This window comes from Bos taurus, chromosome 15 (assembly GCF_002263795.3).
Source record: "Bos taurus isolate L1 Dominette 01449 registration number 42190680 breed Hereford chromosome 15, ARS-UCD2.0, whole genome shotgun sequence".
NCBI classification, from domain to species: domain Eukaryota; kingdom Metazoa; phylum Chordata; class Mammalia; order Artiodactyla; family Bovidae; genus Bos; species Bos taurus.
In genome coordinates this window covers 76,673,857-76,691,919 of record NC_037342.1, presented here as the reverse complement: position 1 = coordinate 76,691,919, position 18,063 = coordinate 76,673,857, and the positions used below count along the sequence as shown (strand labels likewise).

The 18,063-nt window shown below is 43.2% G+C and overlaps 1 protein-coding gene across 5 annotated transcripts in view; it reads left to right on the top strand.

The window, feature by feature from the left end:
- CKAP5 (cytoskeleton associated protein 5) overlaps positions 1–17,661 on the top strand; it is a 104,941-nt gene extending 87,280 nt beyond the window's left edge. For 4 of the 5 annotated variants that reach the window (XM_059874786.1, XM_059874787.1, NM_001191363.2 and 1 more), the window contains 11 exons: positions 1,165–1,338; positions 1,857–1,977; positions 10,468–10,647; positions 11,221–11,408; positions 11,916–11,991; positions 12,697–12,885; positions 12,966–13,103; positions 13,520–13,603; positions 13,685–13,844; positions 16,649–16,800; positions 16,947–17,661. In XM_059874786.1, coding sequence (XP_059730769.1) covers positions 1,165–1,338; positions 1,857–1,977; positions 10,468–10,647; positions 11,221–11,408; positions 11,916–11,991; positions 12,697–12,885; positions 12,966–13,103; positions 13,520–13,603; positions 13,685–13,844; positions 16,649–16,800; positions 16,947–17,189 — 1,705 coding nt within the window. In that variant the 3' untranslated portion in view covers positions 17,190–17,661. The remainder of the gene's footprint in view (positions 1–1,164; positions 1,339–1,856; positions 1,978–10,467; positions 10,648–11,220; positions 11,409–11,915; positions 11,992–12,696; positions 12,886–12,965; positions 13,104–13,519; positions 13,604–13,684; positions 13,845–16,648; positions 16,801–16,946) is intronic. The other variant, XM_005216463.5, reaches the window with a different exon arrangement.
- The last annotated feature ends 402 nt before the right edge of the window (positions 17,662–18,063 follow it).

Genomic DNA, 18,063 nt, shown 5'->3' with positions numbered 1-18,063 from the left:
ATGCTTGTCGGAGGGTATTTCTGTGGACTTTGCCTCTGTGTGCTCAGAGCTTATCCTATAACATAATCTTGAGTTCTTGTAGCCATTATCATGCATGACACAGTGTCTGGGTATATGTCTTGTAACCAAATGTTTAATCCTTCAGTCTTCATTGTCTTTGTCTCAAAACCACTTCTAAATAGTCTTGTGCCTTCTTTCACTGCTTTTCCGTGGACAGAATTATGTATCGCACTTATAGGATGTAAGTACTGCCTGCTAATTTCTCATTAGCAGGGCTCTTATATCTTTCTAACTTCTGACTTGGATTCATCCCCTCTGGAGGGCTACTGGTGTAGAGTTTATAACCAGGGTGGAGGGTGTCCAAGTGGCCACGAGTCAAGCCTTCCCTGAAAGTCCACTGGCTAGCAGAGGTGTCAGCTCAACGCCATGCAGCCAAAGCGTTGGTTCACCTTCTTCCCTGTGCAATGTTTGGTCATGCACAGGTTCCTGTTCTTCTCATAAAGCTGAGTAAAATGCATGCAACCCAGAATTGGCTTAGGGACTCAAAAAACTGCCTTCTAAGCAAGACAAATCTATTTTGGGTCATATCATGAGTATAATTTTAACCAATTTGAATTTGGAAACTGAATATCTACTGCTTAGATGTAATGCTGGTCCCAACTCGTCAAGAGTGAATATTCCTAAAAAGAGTTGATTGTCCCTGAAGTATAAAATTTATTGAACACTGCATGGGATGATGCTTGTAATTAGAAAAACATAAACACTGGTTAAATTGGTGGAAAAGATCCAGGCAGTCTAGATATTTCTTAGTTTTTTGCCCAGAAGTCGTGACCTTTGAGTCAATATAAATATTCTTTTATTATTTACTGCTGCAACTGGAATAGCAGTACAAGGTTGGTTGGTTTTAGTGAACTAGAGAGAATACTTATAACTTGGCAGTACTGTAAGTACAAGTTAATCTACTCTCTCAGGATATTCATGAACCAACATTGTTGCCCATTGAAGACACTTGCTTAAAGGCAAGGATTTAAATCATTCAGGGGGGCTGAAACCAGAAGTTGAACATCTGTCTTACAGCTTTGGGGCGGTTGGCAGTGCTACTCTTGCCCTTAGGTTCAGAAGTCTCTTTCTTTTAGTTCAGGAGCCTCCTTTTGCTTCCCTTAGCCAAGCCCGAAGCATGAGTGGGCATCCTGAGGCAGCCCAGATGGTTCGCCGAGAATTCCAGCTGGACCTAGATGAGATTGAGAATGACAGTGGTACAGTGCGGTGTGAAATGCCAGAGCTTGTTCAGCACAAACTGGATGACATTTTTGAACCAGTCCTTATTCCTGAGCCCAAGTAAGTTAACCCATTTAAGTATAAGCAGTTCATGATCATCGGAGTGTACATATTAAAAAGAGTTCTCTGTGCAATTAGAACTTATTAGAATAGATTCAGTTTAGCTCAGTCACTCAGTTGTGTCTGACTCTTTGCAACCCCATGAACTGCAGCACACCAGGCCTCCCTGTCCATCACCAACTCCCGGAGTTTACTCAAACTCATGTCCATTGAGTCGGTGATGCCATCCAACCATCTCATCCTCTGTTGGCCCCTTCTCCTCCTGCCCTCAATCTTTCCCAGCATCAGGGTCTTTTCAGATGAGTCAGTTCTTCACATCAGGTGGCCAAAGTGTTGGAGTTTCAGCTTCAGCATAAGTCCTTCCAATGAATATTCAGGACTGATTTCCTTTAGAATAGGTTACTATCTGGCTAATAGTGGTTCCTTACTGAAACATGGATCTAGTGGGGAATTGCGTAATTCCAACTCAATAGGATACCTTGTAATAATTGAATGTTTTCCTCTGCTCTGCTCTCTAGGATCCGGGCTGTTTCTCCACACTTTGATGATATGCACAGTAATACAGCATCCACAATCAATTTTATTATCTCCCAAGTAGCCAGTGGTGACATCAACACAAGCATCCAAGCTCTGACACAGGTAATGGTGGTATTGCCCATGACGGTAATTCCACAGATGACTGTAGAGGCAGTAATAGAGGTGGCTGCACACTGAGTACAGTATTGGGGGAGGCAGGCAGTGTTCAGTGTCACCCTGATGAGAAAAGCGCACGGGACCACTCTCAGACATCACTTGCTGCATAGAGCACGCGGATAGAGCTTGCTCTATCGAAAGTGAAAGTGAAGTCGCTGAGTCGTGTCCAACTCTTTGCGACCCCGTGGACTGTAGCCTATCAGGCTCTTCTGTCCGTGGGATTTTCCAGGCAAGAGTGCTGGAGTGGATTGCCATTGCCTTCTCCAGGGGATCTTCCTGACCTAGGAATCGAACCTGGGTCTCCCGCATTGCAGGCAGACGCTTTACCTTCTGAGCCACCAGGGAAGCTCTATAGGGTAGACCTCTAATAGAGCCTTGCTTTTTACAACTGCATTCTTTCACCTGAGGCTGGAACATAGCAATGGGTAGTAACCAGCTTTCATGGAGCTTTCTTAGATTTTAGTGGACAGAGACAAACACAAACTATCAATAGTAACTACTGTGCAAATAAAACTCAAATGGGGCAATGGGAGAGAGGGAACTAAGTACTAGTTACTTAGATGGGTAGCTGGGCTTCGAGCAGAGGACAGCTAGTACAAAGGCTCTAGAGTGGGAACGACCTTGGTGTGCTCACAAACAGCGCAGGCCGGCGTGCCTGGAGCGTAGGTGGGAGAAGGAGAATGGTACAGGGTGAAGCTTGAGGGGTGGAAGAGACCAGGTCATAGAGAGCCTAAAAGCCCTGGGGTGAGTTGTGTGGATTTTCAGTGTTATCGGAAGTCATTAGAGACTTTTGAGCAAAGAGAAACTACGTGTTTTTTAAAAATCGTTCTCTTCTTCCTCTGCTTCCCTTTCCTAATGATCCAGTCATAAAGCCAGGAGGAGGGTAACACAAGGAAGGCACCTACCTTGTAGCTCAGGGTGGGAGTGGAGAGTGGAGAGCCACAGCAGCCCAGTGTGAGGGTCTCTAAGCCCGAATGTTGTGAGGAGGCTGTCATTTGGGAGGGATGACGCAGAGCCAAAGCCAGAAGAAGACATCCATGGGGGGAACTGACATGGCATGGTATTAGGACGCCCCAGGCAGGGTGAAGAGGATATTCCTGTGTGGTGGAGGGGAGCAGGGCAGCGCGTGGGTGGCTCAGAATGGGGACTCAGAGCCCAAACAGTGGAGGTTAGCCTGGGGAAGGGCTTGTGGCAGAGATGGGAGATTGGTTACATATAAAGGGATTGGTCAAATAAATATAATAAGGAAAATGGGGGCCAGAGAAGGGTGATAAAATATGGAAGCCCAAGGAAAGAAAATGAACTCTGCTATTGGACTGGAATTAGATGCGTCAGTGTGAATTCATGGTTTTCGATATACAGATACAGAAATAAATGTCAATGTAAATGTATGTGCCTATGTATATATGTGGTGTATAATAAATGATGTTACAGATAATATGCTTATATAGGTATAGAATACCTATCCAGAATACTTAAGAACTCCTATAATTCATTATAAAAAAACAAAACCCAGTTCAAAAAGTGGCAAAGGACATGAACAGACATTTCTCTAACAAAACTAATACAATTATGTAAAGTTTAAAAATAAAATAAAATTAAAAAAACAGTATACAAATGGCATATAAGCAAGTAAAAAGATGCTCACCATCATTAGTCATCAGGGAACATAGATCAAAACCACAATGAGTTACCACTGCACAGCCATTAGAATTTTGTTTTTTAATGGAAAATAGCAAATGTTTGTCACAATATGGAGAAACTGGAACCTGAGTGTATCGCTGGTGGAAACATAAAATACTATAACCATTGTGGAAAATACTTTAGTGGTTTCTCAAAAAGTTAAATATAGAATTAGAATAAGATCCTCAGATCCCCTTCTAGAAAGCAGAGATTCAAACAAATACTTATGCTCCAAAGTTCATAGCATCGTTATTGACAATAGCCAGGAGGTGGAAACAGTTCAAGTGTCCATCAACAGATGAATGAATAAACAAAATTGGGTGTGTATATATATATACACACCATATATATACATTTCGTTGTGTATGTATATATATACACATTATATAGAAGGAAAGTTATGACCAACCTAGATAGCATATTCAAAAGCAGAGACATTACTTTGCCAACAAAGGTCCATCTAGTCAAGGCTATGGTTTTTCCTGTGGTCATGTATGGATGTGAGAGTTGGACTGTGAAGAAAGCTGAGCACCGAAGAGTTGCTGCTTTTGAACTGTGGTGTTGGAGAAGACTCAAGAGTCCCTTGGACTACAAAGAGATCCAACCAGTCCATCATAAAGGAGATCAGTCCTGGGTGTTCACTGGAAGAACTGATGCTAAAGCTGAAACTCCAGTACTTTGGCCACCTCATGTGAATAGTTGACTCGTTGGAAAAGACCCTGATGCTGGGAGGGATTGAGGGCAAGAGAAGGGGACGACAGAGGATGAGATGGCTGGATGGCATCACCGACTCGATGGACGTGAGTTTGAGTGAACTCCGGGAGTTGGTGATGGACAGGGAGGGAGGCCTGGCATGCTGCAATTCGTGAAGTTGCAGAGTCAGACACAACTGAGCGACTGATCTGATCTGATATATACACTATATATATATAATGTATCAGTTCAGTTCAGTTGCTCACTTGTATCCTACTCTTTGCAACACCATGAATCACAGCACACCAGGCCTCCGTGTCCATCACCATCTCCTGGAGTTCACTCAAACTCACATCCATCGAGTCAGCGATGCCATCCAGCCATCTCATCCTCTGTCGTCCCCTTCTCTGAACAATAAAACCCTAAGTACTTAGGAATGATCAAGCAGCATACATATAAGACATTTATAGAGAAAATGTAAAATTTTGTTGAATGACATTATTTTGTTACATTCCCCAATAAACAAATATACTGTGTTCTCAAGATTCAATATCATGAAGACACCAGCTTCTCCTCAAGTTATATCTGTAAATTCAATGCCATTCCAATCAAAATTTTAACAGTTTTTTTTTTCTTTCTGAAGTTGAGAAGCTGGTTCTAAAATTTATATGGGAAATCAAAGGGCCTAAAAATAGTAAAGACTGTGTTTTAAAATAAAAACACAGTAGAAAGGACTTAGACCACTGGTATTAGCAGTGATGACAGAGCCACTGCAATTAAGTCAGCATAGCACTGGCCCAAGGAAAAGCAGACAGACCATCAGGATGGAGCAGAGAGCCCAGAGACAGACTCACATCTAAAGGAAACTTAAAGCACAGGAGTCATTAACATCTCTTAACAAATGCAAAAAGTAGAAGATATACTGACCAAATTCTTTGCTGATAACCCAACAAAATTTTTAATAAATAATATTAATACCACAAAAGATACTGGCTATTCGAAGAGTATGAAACACCCTAAATCAACATTTTGATTCTACTTGTTTGACTTAGTATGAATAGAATGCTAGATTTCTTATTTATCAGATCAGACAGATCAGTCGCTCAGTCATGTCCGACTCTTTGCAACCCCATGAATTGCAGCACGCCAGGCCTCCCTGTCCATCACCAATTCCCGGAGTTCACTGAGACTCACGTCCATCGAGTCAGTGATGCCATCCAGCCATCTCATCCTCTGTCGTCCCCTTCTCCTCCTGCCCCCAATCCCTCCCAGCATCAGGGTCTTTTCCAGTGAGTCAACTCTTCACATGAGGTGGCCAGAGTACTGGAGTTTCAGCTTTAGCATCAGTCCTTCCAAAGAAATCCCAGGGCTGATCTTCAGAATGGACTGGTTGGATCTCCTTGTAGTCCAAGGGACTCTCAAGAGTCTTCTCCAACACCACAGTTCAAAAGCATCAATTCTGCGGCGCTCAGCTTTCTTCACAGTCCAACTCTCACATCCATACATGACCACAGGAAAAACCATAGCCTTGACTAGACGAACCTTTGTTGGCAAAGTAATGTCTCTGCTTTTGAATATGCTATCTAGGTTGGTCATAACTTTCCTTCCAAGGAGTAAGCGTCTTTTAATTTCATGGCTGCAGTCACCATCTGTAGTGATTTTGGAGCCCAGAAAAATAAAGTCTGACACTGTTTCTACTGTTTGCCCATCTATTTCCCATGAAGTGGTGGGACTGGATGCCATGATCTTCGTTTTCTGAATGTTGAGCTTTAAGCCAACTTTTTCACTCTCCACTTTCACTTTCATCAAGAGGCTTTTGAGTTCCTCTTCACTTTCTGCCATAAGGGTGGTGTCATCTGCATATCTGAGGTTATTGATATTTCTCCCGGCAATCTTGACTCCAGCTTGTGTTTCTTCCAGTCCAGCGTTTCTCATAATGTACTCTGCGTATAAGTTAAATAAGCAGGGTGACAATATACAGCCTTGATGTACTCCTTTTCCTATTTGGAACCAGTCTGTTGTTCCATGTCCAGTTCTAACTGTTGCTTCCTGACCTGCATACAGATTTCTTAAGAGGCAGATCAGGTGGTCTGGTATTTCCATCTCTTGAAGAATTTTCCACAGTTTATTGTGATCCACACAGTCAAAGGCTTTGAGCTTTGTACAGGAGATGGGGATCAAGACCATTCCCATAGAAAAGAAATGCAAAAAAGCAAAATGGCTGTCTGGGGAGGCCTTACAAATAGCTGTGAAAAGGAGAGAAGCGAAAAGCAAAGGAGAAAAGGAAAGATATAAACATCTGAATGCAGAGTTCCAAAGAATAGCAAGAAGAGATAAGAAAGCCTTCAGCGATCAATGCAAAGAAATAGAGGAAAACAACAGAATGGGAAAGACTAGGGATCTCTTGAAGAAAATCAGAGATACCAAAGGAACATTTCTTATTTATAGTCACTGGAAATTGTTCCATATATTTTGGCATCTAATATATGGATAAAAAACTAGCAAGTTTATTATCTTAGTGACTAAGGCTTAAAACTTTGAGGCTTAAAACTTCTAATCCAGTTCTGAGACTATAAAGAAATACTATGTTGTAAAAAAAAAAGTTAGCGTGTGAGATAGCGCGATTGAAGTGCAGGTTGTGCTCAGGTCCCACAGCGTCTACGCAGTGCCCGCGGTGTGTCTTCATACCTCATTCGAGGTTCCGCAGTGTATTTAGTTGCATTGAGCAGCTTCAGCCGCATGTGACAGACTCTGGTAAATTCTCTTATCGTCTTTATTCTTTTACAAATATTTTCTAATTTTCCTTGTTATGGCTTGTTAGGTATACCCATCATTTAAAAGCGGACATTTAATTTCCAAATACATGGAGTTTTTTTAAGTGTCTTTAATGTTAATTTCTCATTTTTATATTAATTTCTAATATACTCATTCGTAAACACTTTCTTCTCTGCAGTCACGCCTCTGTTTTTTCAGTCTTCTAACTTTATTGAGGCTTTCCATGGCTGAGTCAAAGCTCTCCCTTGGTAAATGTCACACTGCACTTGAAAATATGTGGGCTATTAATATCTTTTGATATTGATTTCTAACATAACTCCACACTGATAAGAGAACAGATTATGATTTCAACACCTTTAGACCTTGAAACTTTCACCTTATTTTATGTCCCTGGATATGGTCCAGTGTCTCCTAGTTTATTGTCTATGGGAACTTTAAATTGAAAGTCTATCCTGTTGTATGAAAATTGTATGAATCTTAATTATATTGAATTGGTTCATACTGTTTTTCAGGTCTGCTGTATCCTTCTGCTTTTTCTGTATATTTGTTCTACTAACTTTTGAGAGTTTGATATTGAAACTCCAACTAAAAATCTTATCTACTTAAATAATTGTAATATTTGGGGCACTATGTGTAACTTTGTTCTGTATTTTCCAAGTCTTATGTAAATGTCTTATCATACTTTCATAGTTTAAAAAATAAAAAAGTGGGAAAAAAATCGAAACTCTTAACACTTTCCTGCATTGGAGAAGGAAATGGCAAGCCACTCCAGTGTTCTTGCCTGGAGAATCCCAGGGATGGGGGAGCCTAGTGGGCTGCCGTCTATGGGGTCGCACAGAGTCGGACACGACTGAAGCAACTTAGCAGCAGCAGCAGCAACAGTGAAGGAAACAATTCCCCTCTACAACTATACTGAAGCTACTGAACTCAGAAAAATATATTGCCTGAAGTGCATTTATTCGTGAAGAAAAGCTAAAATAAAGTAACTTAGTACTTATACTTAGAAATTAGAAAAATAAAAAAATAAAAAATTTGCGAGTAAGTAATATAGCTAAAATTCATGAAATTCTAAAAGCTAGTTCTCATTAAAAAAAAAAAGTTTGAGATTAAAATTCTCTTATTAGCCTGATTGGAGAGCAAAACTATAAGTACTGGGGTGAAAAAGGAACTAACCATAGATGTGGAAGAGAGTCTTCTAAAAAATAAGATAACACACATGTAACCCTGAAGCGAACTAAGCATTCATGCAACTCTGTGGAAACTTGTTTCAACTGATCCCCCTCTCAAATTTTTTGAAATAACCAAGGAATTTGGGGAAACCATTGAAAAATAAGGAAGGAAACCCAGAACCTAAAATGAAAAGACAAATTTGATCATATAAAAATTTTAAGATTTTAATTTGGAGAAATTTACTGTATACTGTCAATAAACAAGTGTTATATTGTGGGATATATTTGCATATGACCAATAAAGGACCAGTAACTACAGGAAACAGAACTCTTACTAACTTACCTTGAGAAAAAGAGAACCTATAAAAAAATAAGTAGATCAAGGATAAGAATAGGCGCCCTGGTGTGGCGCCTGGTGTGGGGAGGGAGGAGGGAGGAGGGTTCAGGTAGGGGAACACATGTATACCTGTGGCGGATTCATTTTGATATTTGGCAAAACTAATACAATTATGTAAAGTTTAAAAATAAAATAAAATTTAAAATAAATAAATAAATAAATAAATTTATATTAAAAAAAAAAAAAAGAAGAGGCAAGTCACAGATGATATCCAAATGGCCAATAAACACATGTGAAAAGATGTCCAGCACCTCCCCACCACAGAAATGCACATTAAAATAGTAAGATCATCACATTCAAACTTTGAGCGTGACAAAAGGTAAAATGAGTAATAATACTTCCAGCTGATAGAGACACTGAAAAAACAGTCCTCTTACACATTACATGTAGAAATGTCAATTACCTGTTAGTGCATTTTTAAAGAAAACAGTACTGATATCTATTATAATTTTAAATGTTTTATCCTTCAACCTAAAAGTTAAACTCTTGGCACAAAGAGTTTTTATTCTTTTTTTTTTTTTAGAAATTAAAAGACAAGTACCTTGGGATATATATATACACACAAAGATGTTTATTGTAAAATTGTAGTGAACAAGATATCCAAACTAGTTGATTGGTCAGGGAATGATTAGGTTTTGGTGTGTCTATATGTGGACTATTATACAGCCTTTAAGAGTAGAATTGTTGACTTTAAGGATTTTTGTAATTTTCTGTTAGGAAAGATAGATGCAGAGAACTGTGTATACTATAAATATTCTTATGGAATAAACAGTGCCCTAAACCTTGACCCTGTGTATGTGTGCATGCGTGGTTATATGTGATTCTGTGAGCATGAAAGTATATCAGGCTGTTGATGTTAATTACCTTGGAAAAAGAGTAAGCCCCCCCAATGTGTATATATATATATATATTTTTTTTTAATTATTTTGTCCACGTTGAAACAGTGTTATTAAACTGTTCCAATGATATAAAATTGTATGTGCTTATGGGTATACATGCATAAAGAAATTAAAGAAGGACCACCAGCTTCTCAACACAAGATGGCACCATTCACGTTGCACTTTGTATAGATGGTGCCCCTGGAGTTGTGCAGTGTAGCATCCTTGCAGGAAAGAGTGGGCATGAATATTGTGATTGTCAGTAATGATTGTCTCAGGGTGAAATTTATGTAATCATAAAAATAAGATCTTTTTACAGTAGTGAATAGGAAGTATGTGTTTTTCCCATAGTAAAATTTTACTATTAGTAACAACCGGTCTACTGAACCAAAAAGAACCTGGACCAAGATGTGGAAAACTTGAGTATTGAATTTGAACTAAGTAGCCTGATTTTACTGAGCCTCATTTTCTCATCTGGTAAATGAAGGTCTTACATCCAGCCCTGTCTGTTTCTACCTCTCAGAGCTGTTGGAATAATCAAATGACATAATGGGTATAAAAACACTCTCTTTAATAAATTAGCATTTAAACACAAGGATTATTATCTCCTAAACTAGATGGCAAGCCTCTTAGAATAATAACTCACACCATAGTATCTTGCTCTGTAAATATTTATTGAATGAGTCCTTAAGGACTAGTTATTTGTATGATAAGTAATTGAGTTTTTTCCAGCTAAGATATTAGAAGTGCTTTGCTAATAAATATTACAGAGACTTGTAGTGTCTTCCTGCTACCTAGAAGTATGAAGCTTGGAAAATACATCTTGGATTTTTGTTATCAGATCGATGAGGTCCTGAGACAGGAAGACAAAGCTGAAGCCATGTCTGGCCATATTGATCAGTTCCTCATAGCTACGTTCATGCAGCTGAGACTCATCTACAACACGCACATGGCAGATGAGAAGCTGGAGAAGGATGAAATCATCAAGTTGTATAGCTGTATCATTGGCAACATGATTTCGGTAAGGCTACCTCTGCAGAGCCTGAGTTTCCCTTCAGTCTCTCATCCCACCCAGGTTCTCAAGCCTGAGTCGGTTCTGATGTTCCAGTGAAACATGGGAAACAGGTCATTTGTGGGACTTTTCCGTGTAAGCTATTGGCTACTGCACTGGACGCTGGACAGTGTTCCCCTCACCTTATTGTGAGGAGACTTACAGACTACCTGGAATTCTGCTTTCTGCCAGTTTCTTCATTGGTTATGGTTGGGCCCTAGCTGGCTTTTCACAGAAACTGATTGTCAGTAATGACTGTCTCAGGGTGTAATTTACATAATCATAAAAATAAGATCTTTTTACAGTAATGAATAGGAAGTATGTGTTCACATTAAAAATACTTTTCATAACAGGAATGAAGCACACCAATTAATTTTCGCTATTACTGGAGGTTTGGGAGAGTAGTGATCTTTATTTTTCACCTAGTACTGTGAATTTTTATAAATACAGTGTAATCGTTTATTAGACTGTGACGCCCAGGTTTCTCTTCCTCACTGTGTACGTTGAGTTTCACACCTCTCTAACAGAATTCTCATCGGATAGCTGTTTCAGATAGAAAGCCTCGCCCGGGAGGCCTCCACTGGAGTTTTGAAAGACCTGATGCATGGCCTCATCACCTTAATGCTGGATTCTCGAATTGAAGATCTGGAGGAAGGGCAGCAGGTGGTCCGCTCTGTGAACCTCTTGGTGGTGAAAGTTCTGGAGAAGTCAGACCAGACCAACATCCTGAGGTATATTTGTACTATGAGCATTAGATTCTGGAACAGCCTCTCTTTTGTCTACGCATAGAAACCAAAAGGTACTAGAGCAGTTGTAAGTTTAGGTTTGTCTGATAAATTACTACTCTTCTCTTCCTCAAGAACCAAAGTTATTCCAACCTGAGACAGCAGTTATAGTAACAGCTCAGTAAGCCAGCCAATGTTATGAGTTTTCTAGAACAGGACCGTGGAATTTGTCAGTCACCTCCTCTTTGGTATACATTTCATTGCATGTACATTCCTTTCTTACCAGTGACAATGAGAAATAGCTTCAAGCTTTACCATTTACCAAGTGGTAACTTACAAAGCTTCGATGATGTTTATTTCTTAATGACTGAGTAATCAAGGACAGTTCCTGATGCATGAGCTCTTCATTTCTCAGATGGATAGAGACTGCTTACACTTGGCCTTTCAATTACTGATTTTAATTGGAATGCAGGCTTGAAACATTAATGCTATTGTGTTGGGTTTGTTTTCTAGTGCCCTTCTTGTTTTGCTCCAAGACAGTCTCCTAGCAACAGCCAGTTCTCCCAAGTTCTCAGAGCTTGTTATGAAGGTGAAGTTGACATAATTTGGTATCTTTTCTTTTAAAGTGTAGGGAAAGAGGATTGAAAGTAAGTCAGCCAGGCACGCCTGAATAATACAGTTGTTGTCCATTTTTCCTTTCCTGCTATACCCCCAGTTCAGGCCTAAAAAAATTCGTGGTCTCAAACAGTGAAAAGATAGAACTATTTTGTGAATGTCTCCAGTTTTCCTAGAATGTAAAGGCAAGAAGTTTGATGAGACAAACTTCATTTCTCATGGGGGGAAAAATATGTATAGATTTATAATGTTTTGGTCTCTTTTTGAAAAGCTGCAGATGAACATATCTGTAACATTATAATACTGTTACTGCACTGTCATAGTGTAAAATATTTTTGTTTCCTCAGAGTAGATTTGATTAGGTGATATGAACTACTCTCAGGAACCAAACATACCCAGGACAGAATTTCCACATTTCCTTATCGTTCAAGGTCCCCTCTCTAGGGTGTGGGCAAGAGGAATGAAGTGGTCAGGTAGACGACCTGTCTGACCTTAGCCAGGGACACGGTTGAGGTAAATGACAGTGCCCAGTTAGCAGCCGCACTCGGCAGTTCGTGAGGTGCCACTTGCACGTCCCTGACCGTCCTTTGGAGGTGGCCCCAGAGCTTAGGGAAGCATGGTGACAGGCTATCCTCGTTCTTCAGCGACTCCATCTGACTTTCGTTTGCTTTTTAAATAGTGTCTCTGGAGGATGGTTCGACTACTGCCTGACACCATCAACAGCATTAATCTGGACAGAATTCTTCTGGATATACACATTTTCATGAAGGTCTTCCCCAAAGAAAAACTCAAGCAATGCAAAAGTGAATTTCCCATAAGGACCCTAAAAACGCTGCTGCACACTCTATGCAAACTGAAAGGGCCCAAGGTGAGTGAGAGCAGCAACCATCCCATGGTAGCTTGGGAGAACGGCACCGCTGCCATTCACCGTACACGTTTCTCCCTCAGATCCTGGACCACCTGACTATGATTGACAACAAGAACGAGTCAGAGTTGGAGGCCCACCTCTGCCGGATGATGAAGCACAGTATGGACCAGACCGGGAGCAAGTCTGATAAGGAAACAGAAAAGGGAGCATCTCGAATTGTGAGTGTCCTGACTTAAAAGACTGAGAGAAGTGATCTTGCCGAAGGGATAGGCCACTGGAGCCTGTCTTTCTTAGGGCCTATGGTGAAGGCTCAGGGATTAGTCTAGTCACCTTGAAGTTCTCAAATACCAACTCTCACCTGTGCTTTTTGTCCCTAAGAAAAGTTTCTGTGTCCGTGCCTAAGGCATCGATCGGTGCCCAGATAGATTTAGGGAGGGACTTTCCTCCCTAAGTTTAGCTGAAGACCTGAGACTGTTACTGTTTCTGCTGCAGCCTCCGCAGCTCTGCTTCTGTTATCTGCAGGAACATACCAGGAAGGGCTGAAGTCTGAGAGAAGATATTCAGTTCTTTTCCAACCACTGGTTCCTAACTAATAACTCAGATCTAACCAATGGTTCCTTCCTCGTGTCTTTAGGATGAAAAATCATCAAAGGCCAAAGTGAACGATTTCTTAGCTGAGATTTTTAAGAAGATTGGCTCTAAAGAGAATACTAAAGAGGTGAGAGGGAAAAGGTTGACCCAAATGGGGATCTGCTTTATGGAAAAGAGTCACTAACATCTGTCTCCACCTCCTTTTCAGGGCCTAGCAGAGTTATATGAATACAAGAAGAAATATTCAGATGCTGACATTGAACCATTTCTGAAAAACTCCTCACAGTTCTTCCAGAGCTATGTTGAGAGAGGCCTTCGGGTGATTGAGATGGAGAGGGAGGGCAAAGGCCGCCTTCCCACCTCGGCAGGTACAGCTCCCCCCGGCGCCTCCGGGACAGGCTCAGAGTCGCTCCCCGCCTCACCACCAGGCTGCCGCTGGGTCTGCGTTTCTGTCCCCGCCTCTCAGGCGTAACGGCCGCAGTGAGGCAGAGGCCAGCCCTCACTCAGCCTCAATCCGTGTCAGGGTCCGGCACCGGCCGCGCGCGGTCCCTGGAAACAGCCTCTGCGCTGGGCCGGGGCCTCTGCGCTCTCTCGGTCCCCGCCTTCCTCCCTGCTGCCCCCCGGGGCTCTCCGGCCGATTCTTCCTCTCAGAGCTCTTAATGTTGGTGTCGCCCTGGGTTCTTAGTCTCACCCCCATAACTAATCCATCTTCTCTCATCACTTTAAATACAGTTTCTATGCCAGCAAAGCCCAATTTTCTCTGTTGTCCAGCTCAGACCTCCTCCCTGCTCCCAGCTGACAGCTCATGCCTGACATCAGACACCAAGTTCCTGGTAGTCCCCAAAACCTGCTCCAGTTGCGTTCCTCTTCGTCTCACTGGATGGCAACTTTGTCCTTCTGGTTTGCTTAACCCCCAACTTTTACATTTTCTCTTCCGCTCTGTCAGGGAATCCTTTGAGGGACTTGTCGCGTGGTCCAGTGGTTAAGACTCCGAACTTCAGTGCAGGGGGCGCAGGTTCAGTCCCTGGCTGGGGAGCTAAGGTCCCGCTTGCCACATGGTGTGGCCAAAAAACAGAGAGAAATGCCTGCTTCTCTTACGTGGATTATAGCGCTCTGTCCCATCTCCCTGTAGTCACTTCCACACACAACATCAAAACAACGCTCCTCAAACGTTTTCCAAAGGCCCTCCCTTTCATTCAGCGGAGCAGAAAGCCTTACACGAAAGGTCTGACATGATGTGGCCTCCTGATTCCTCTAGAACTGTCTCCCTCCTGCTACCCTCTCTGATTTCTGTGCCGCTGCAGCTTCACCAGCCCCTCGCCGTTCCTGGGACGCACCAGGCACACACCTTCTTAAGGCCTCTGCACTGGCTGCCTTGTTCAGATTGCTCTTCTCCACGACAGTCTTGTTTCCTCCTCCTCATCTGTGTCACTCCGTGAGGCCTGATTACAGCTTGCGACCTACTGGACCTCACTCCTCCTAGTACTTTACCTGCCATGACACACACCATGAGACATCATGTTCGTTAGATTGATTGATTGATGTTTGTTTCTGCTAAGATTTAAAATTCACAAGGGTAAAGATTTTTATCCGTTTTGTTGCCTGGCACATAGTAGGCACTCAGTAGGTATTTTGTTGACTATATATGAGCAAGTGCCTGTCCTGATGGTAAGCTGGAATATTACTGTCCGCACAGTGAAAAAAGCCTGTATTGGAGAATTACAGCTCAAGGATCTAGAGACAAAAGGAAGACTTCGGAGGTATCAGTGGCAAAAAATAGCCCAGAGCCTTAACCCAAAACAAGGTCCGGCTGCTGCAGCCCTCACCAGGCAGAGCCCTCACAGCGCTCCCGCGTTTAGTTCTTGGCAAGTGCAGTGGCCTCGGCTACTCTAGCCCCAGGCTCTGTGCCTGTGCAGCTGTCCTCTGCGCGTCTCAGGCTCTCTCACCGCGAGCCTTTCTAGGCTGCAGTGTCACTTGTATCTTCTTGTTGTTTTGTTGTTGTTACTGGGTTTTTTTTTTTATTTGTTTTTGTTTTCCCCATAGTTGGTCTTGTCTTTAAATCCCGTAACTTAACGCCTCTCCACGACCCAGAGTCCCTTCTGGAAGCGCAGTGAGCGGTGTCAGGGGCTGCACGCGGGCGTCCCTGGTTGAGGTCATCGGGACGGGGCCTCCGTCTCATGTCCAGAGTCCTTTCTGGGAAAGCTCGATGTTTGCAGCGCAGGCATGTGACCCCACCGGTAACTGAATGCCTGAAAGTGCTCAGGCTTCCCGCATCACTGCGTTGTTCTCCACTCTTCACCCTCAGAGTATTCTCATCTGTACCTGAAAGGATCCCTGTTTCTCAGGAGTAGCCTGCTTTACTTTGTTCTGTTTGCCATAGAGGCTTTTCTTCCCAGTTCTCTTGGCTTATGTGATGCCTTTTCATTGATATCAAATTGGATATTTTAAATGCTTGCATTTTGTGGTTCTGCTCAGAAATTTAGAACTGTGATAGATTTTGTTTTGGTTTGATTTGGTTCTGGTTGTTCCCACTCCTCCCAGAATATTGGTCTCAGTGCTCCAGCTCCTCCTCCTCCTCTTTGAACACCTCAGTTTCCTCCTCTTCCTCCTGAGCTCCTTGCTGTCCTCCCTGGTTGGAATAAGAGCGTTCCCCTGTGTATCACCTGGTCGAAATCAGTCTGATTCTTGAGAGTATTTAAAGTCCTTCAGGTTCTTTACTTGGGCACTTAGCATTTACTCAGGAGTAGCTCAGGCTCTTTGGATTGCCCAGTTCAGCAGAGGTGACAAGGATAAACCTCTGCACAGCTCAGGAGGCAGAAGGATGGCCAGCTCAACACTCAGCACCCTTCTGGGGCTCCCCTGGTGGCCCAGGGGTTAAGGCTCCTCACTTCCATTGCAGGGAGTGTGGGTTCAACCCCTGTTCAGGGAACTAGATCCCACATGCCACAGGATGAGGCCAAAAAAAAAATTCAATGCTTTTCTCTTAACAGTTTTGGAAGTTCTCATTAAGTATATCTTATGTATTTCAGAATACCTTTTATCACCAACTCCAGGTAGTCATCAGGTAGAGTGGTGCTATTCAAGGCCCAAAGTGTTCCCTTCGGTGGGAGATTTAACAAGGGCAGTCGGGGCAGGGGGTATATATCTGAATACTCGCACGTTTTCCCCTTAGGCATCTCCCCTCAGATGGAGGTCACGTGCGTGCCCACCGCCACAAGCACAGCGTCCTCCTTAGGCAACACAAACGGAGAAGAGGTGGGGCCGTCCGTCTACCTGGAGAGGCTGAAAATCCTCCGGCAGCGATGCGGTCTGGACAATACAAAGGTACTGCTCGTCCCCTGTGGGGCGGGGAGGGTGGTGACCAGCAGAGCAGGCCAGGCTGGCCAGAGAGGCCGCGACCCAGCCTCGGAGTGTATTGCTCCAGAGCCGCCTCCCGACCCGCTTGACAGCATGTCTCCCTCTCTCGACAGCAGGATGACCGACCTCCGTTGACCTCTTTGCTCTCCAAACCAGCAGTTCCCACCGTGGCCTCCTCCACAGACATGCTGCACAGCAAACTCTCTCAGCTCCGCGAGTCGCGGGAGCAGCACCAGCACTCAGACCTGGACTCCAACCAGACCCGCTCTTCAGGAGCCACGACCACCTCCTCCTCCACAGCTAACATTGACGACTTGAAAAAGAGACTGGAGAGAATAAAGAGCAGTCGCAAATGAACCGCCCCGCTCCCCTGGCGCCCTGCAGCTTTAGTTGACTAAACTAGGAGTCCTCATAGTTCCGGCGGCCTCGGCAGGCCTAGTGTGCGCAGGCCGGTTGTGTGTATCATGCTGTGGACCTGGGGGAGGAGCCGTTGGGCACAATCTTTGGCACATCGTCCGCTTCTCTCCGCCAGCATCCTGCCTCTCTAGAAGGCTGTCCGTGTCTTAGTTTAGTGTACAGACCTGTAAACAGCGGGCCTCCTCTCAGCTCAGACTAGTTTCCATATCCTTTTTCTTTTTAATTGCTCATTTGTAAAGTTGTCCTAATCTTTCCTAGCTTTTAACTATTAGAAACTCTTGACTAGTTTTCCTTTGAGTTTGTGAGCTCTTCTCCTTGTAGCCCTGAAGGGTCACTGTATTCTGTATGAATGCATGGCATGAAACAACTAATTTAAGAGTCTTTTATAAATAAAGTTTGCATTAACTATAACTGTGTTCCAAGATGCTCCGTGTCAGGGAGTGTTGGGCAGCTGTCCATTGCCTGTTCTTGAGACCTGCTGGGTGCTCAGCCAGTTGGAGAAAGGATCATCATTGCTCCTTACAGGGCTCTGCGTTTTCTTGGCCCACAGGCTTGATGCTTTCTTTCACTCCTTTGGAATAAGAGGAACTCAACTCTCCTGCTTTCCACATGCAGCTCCTAGGGGAGCAAAGAAATCTTTCTTCCCTGCTTTGAGATTTTCGGTCACGACGCCCATCCCATCATCACCATGGTTCCAAGGAGCTCTTAGGTCTCCTACCACCTTGCTGCCCGGGCGCATGTGACCTTGTGCCCACGGACCAGCTGGGCCCCAGCGGCTGTCACAGCACAACTAGACTGGGGGTCACCCTACTA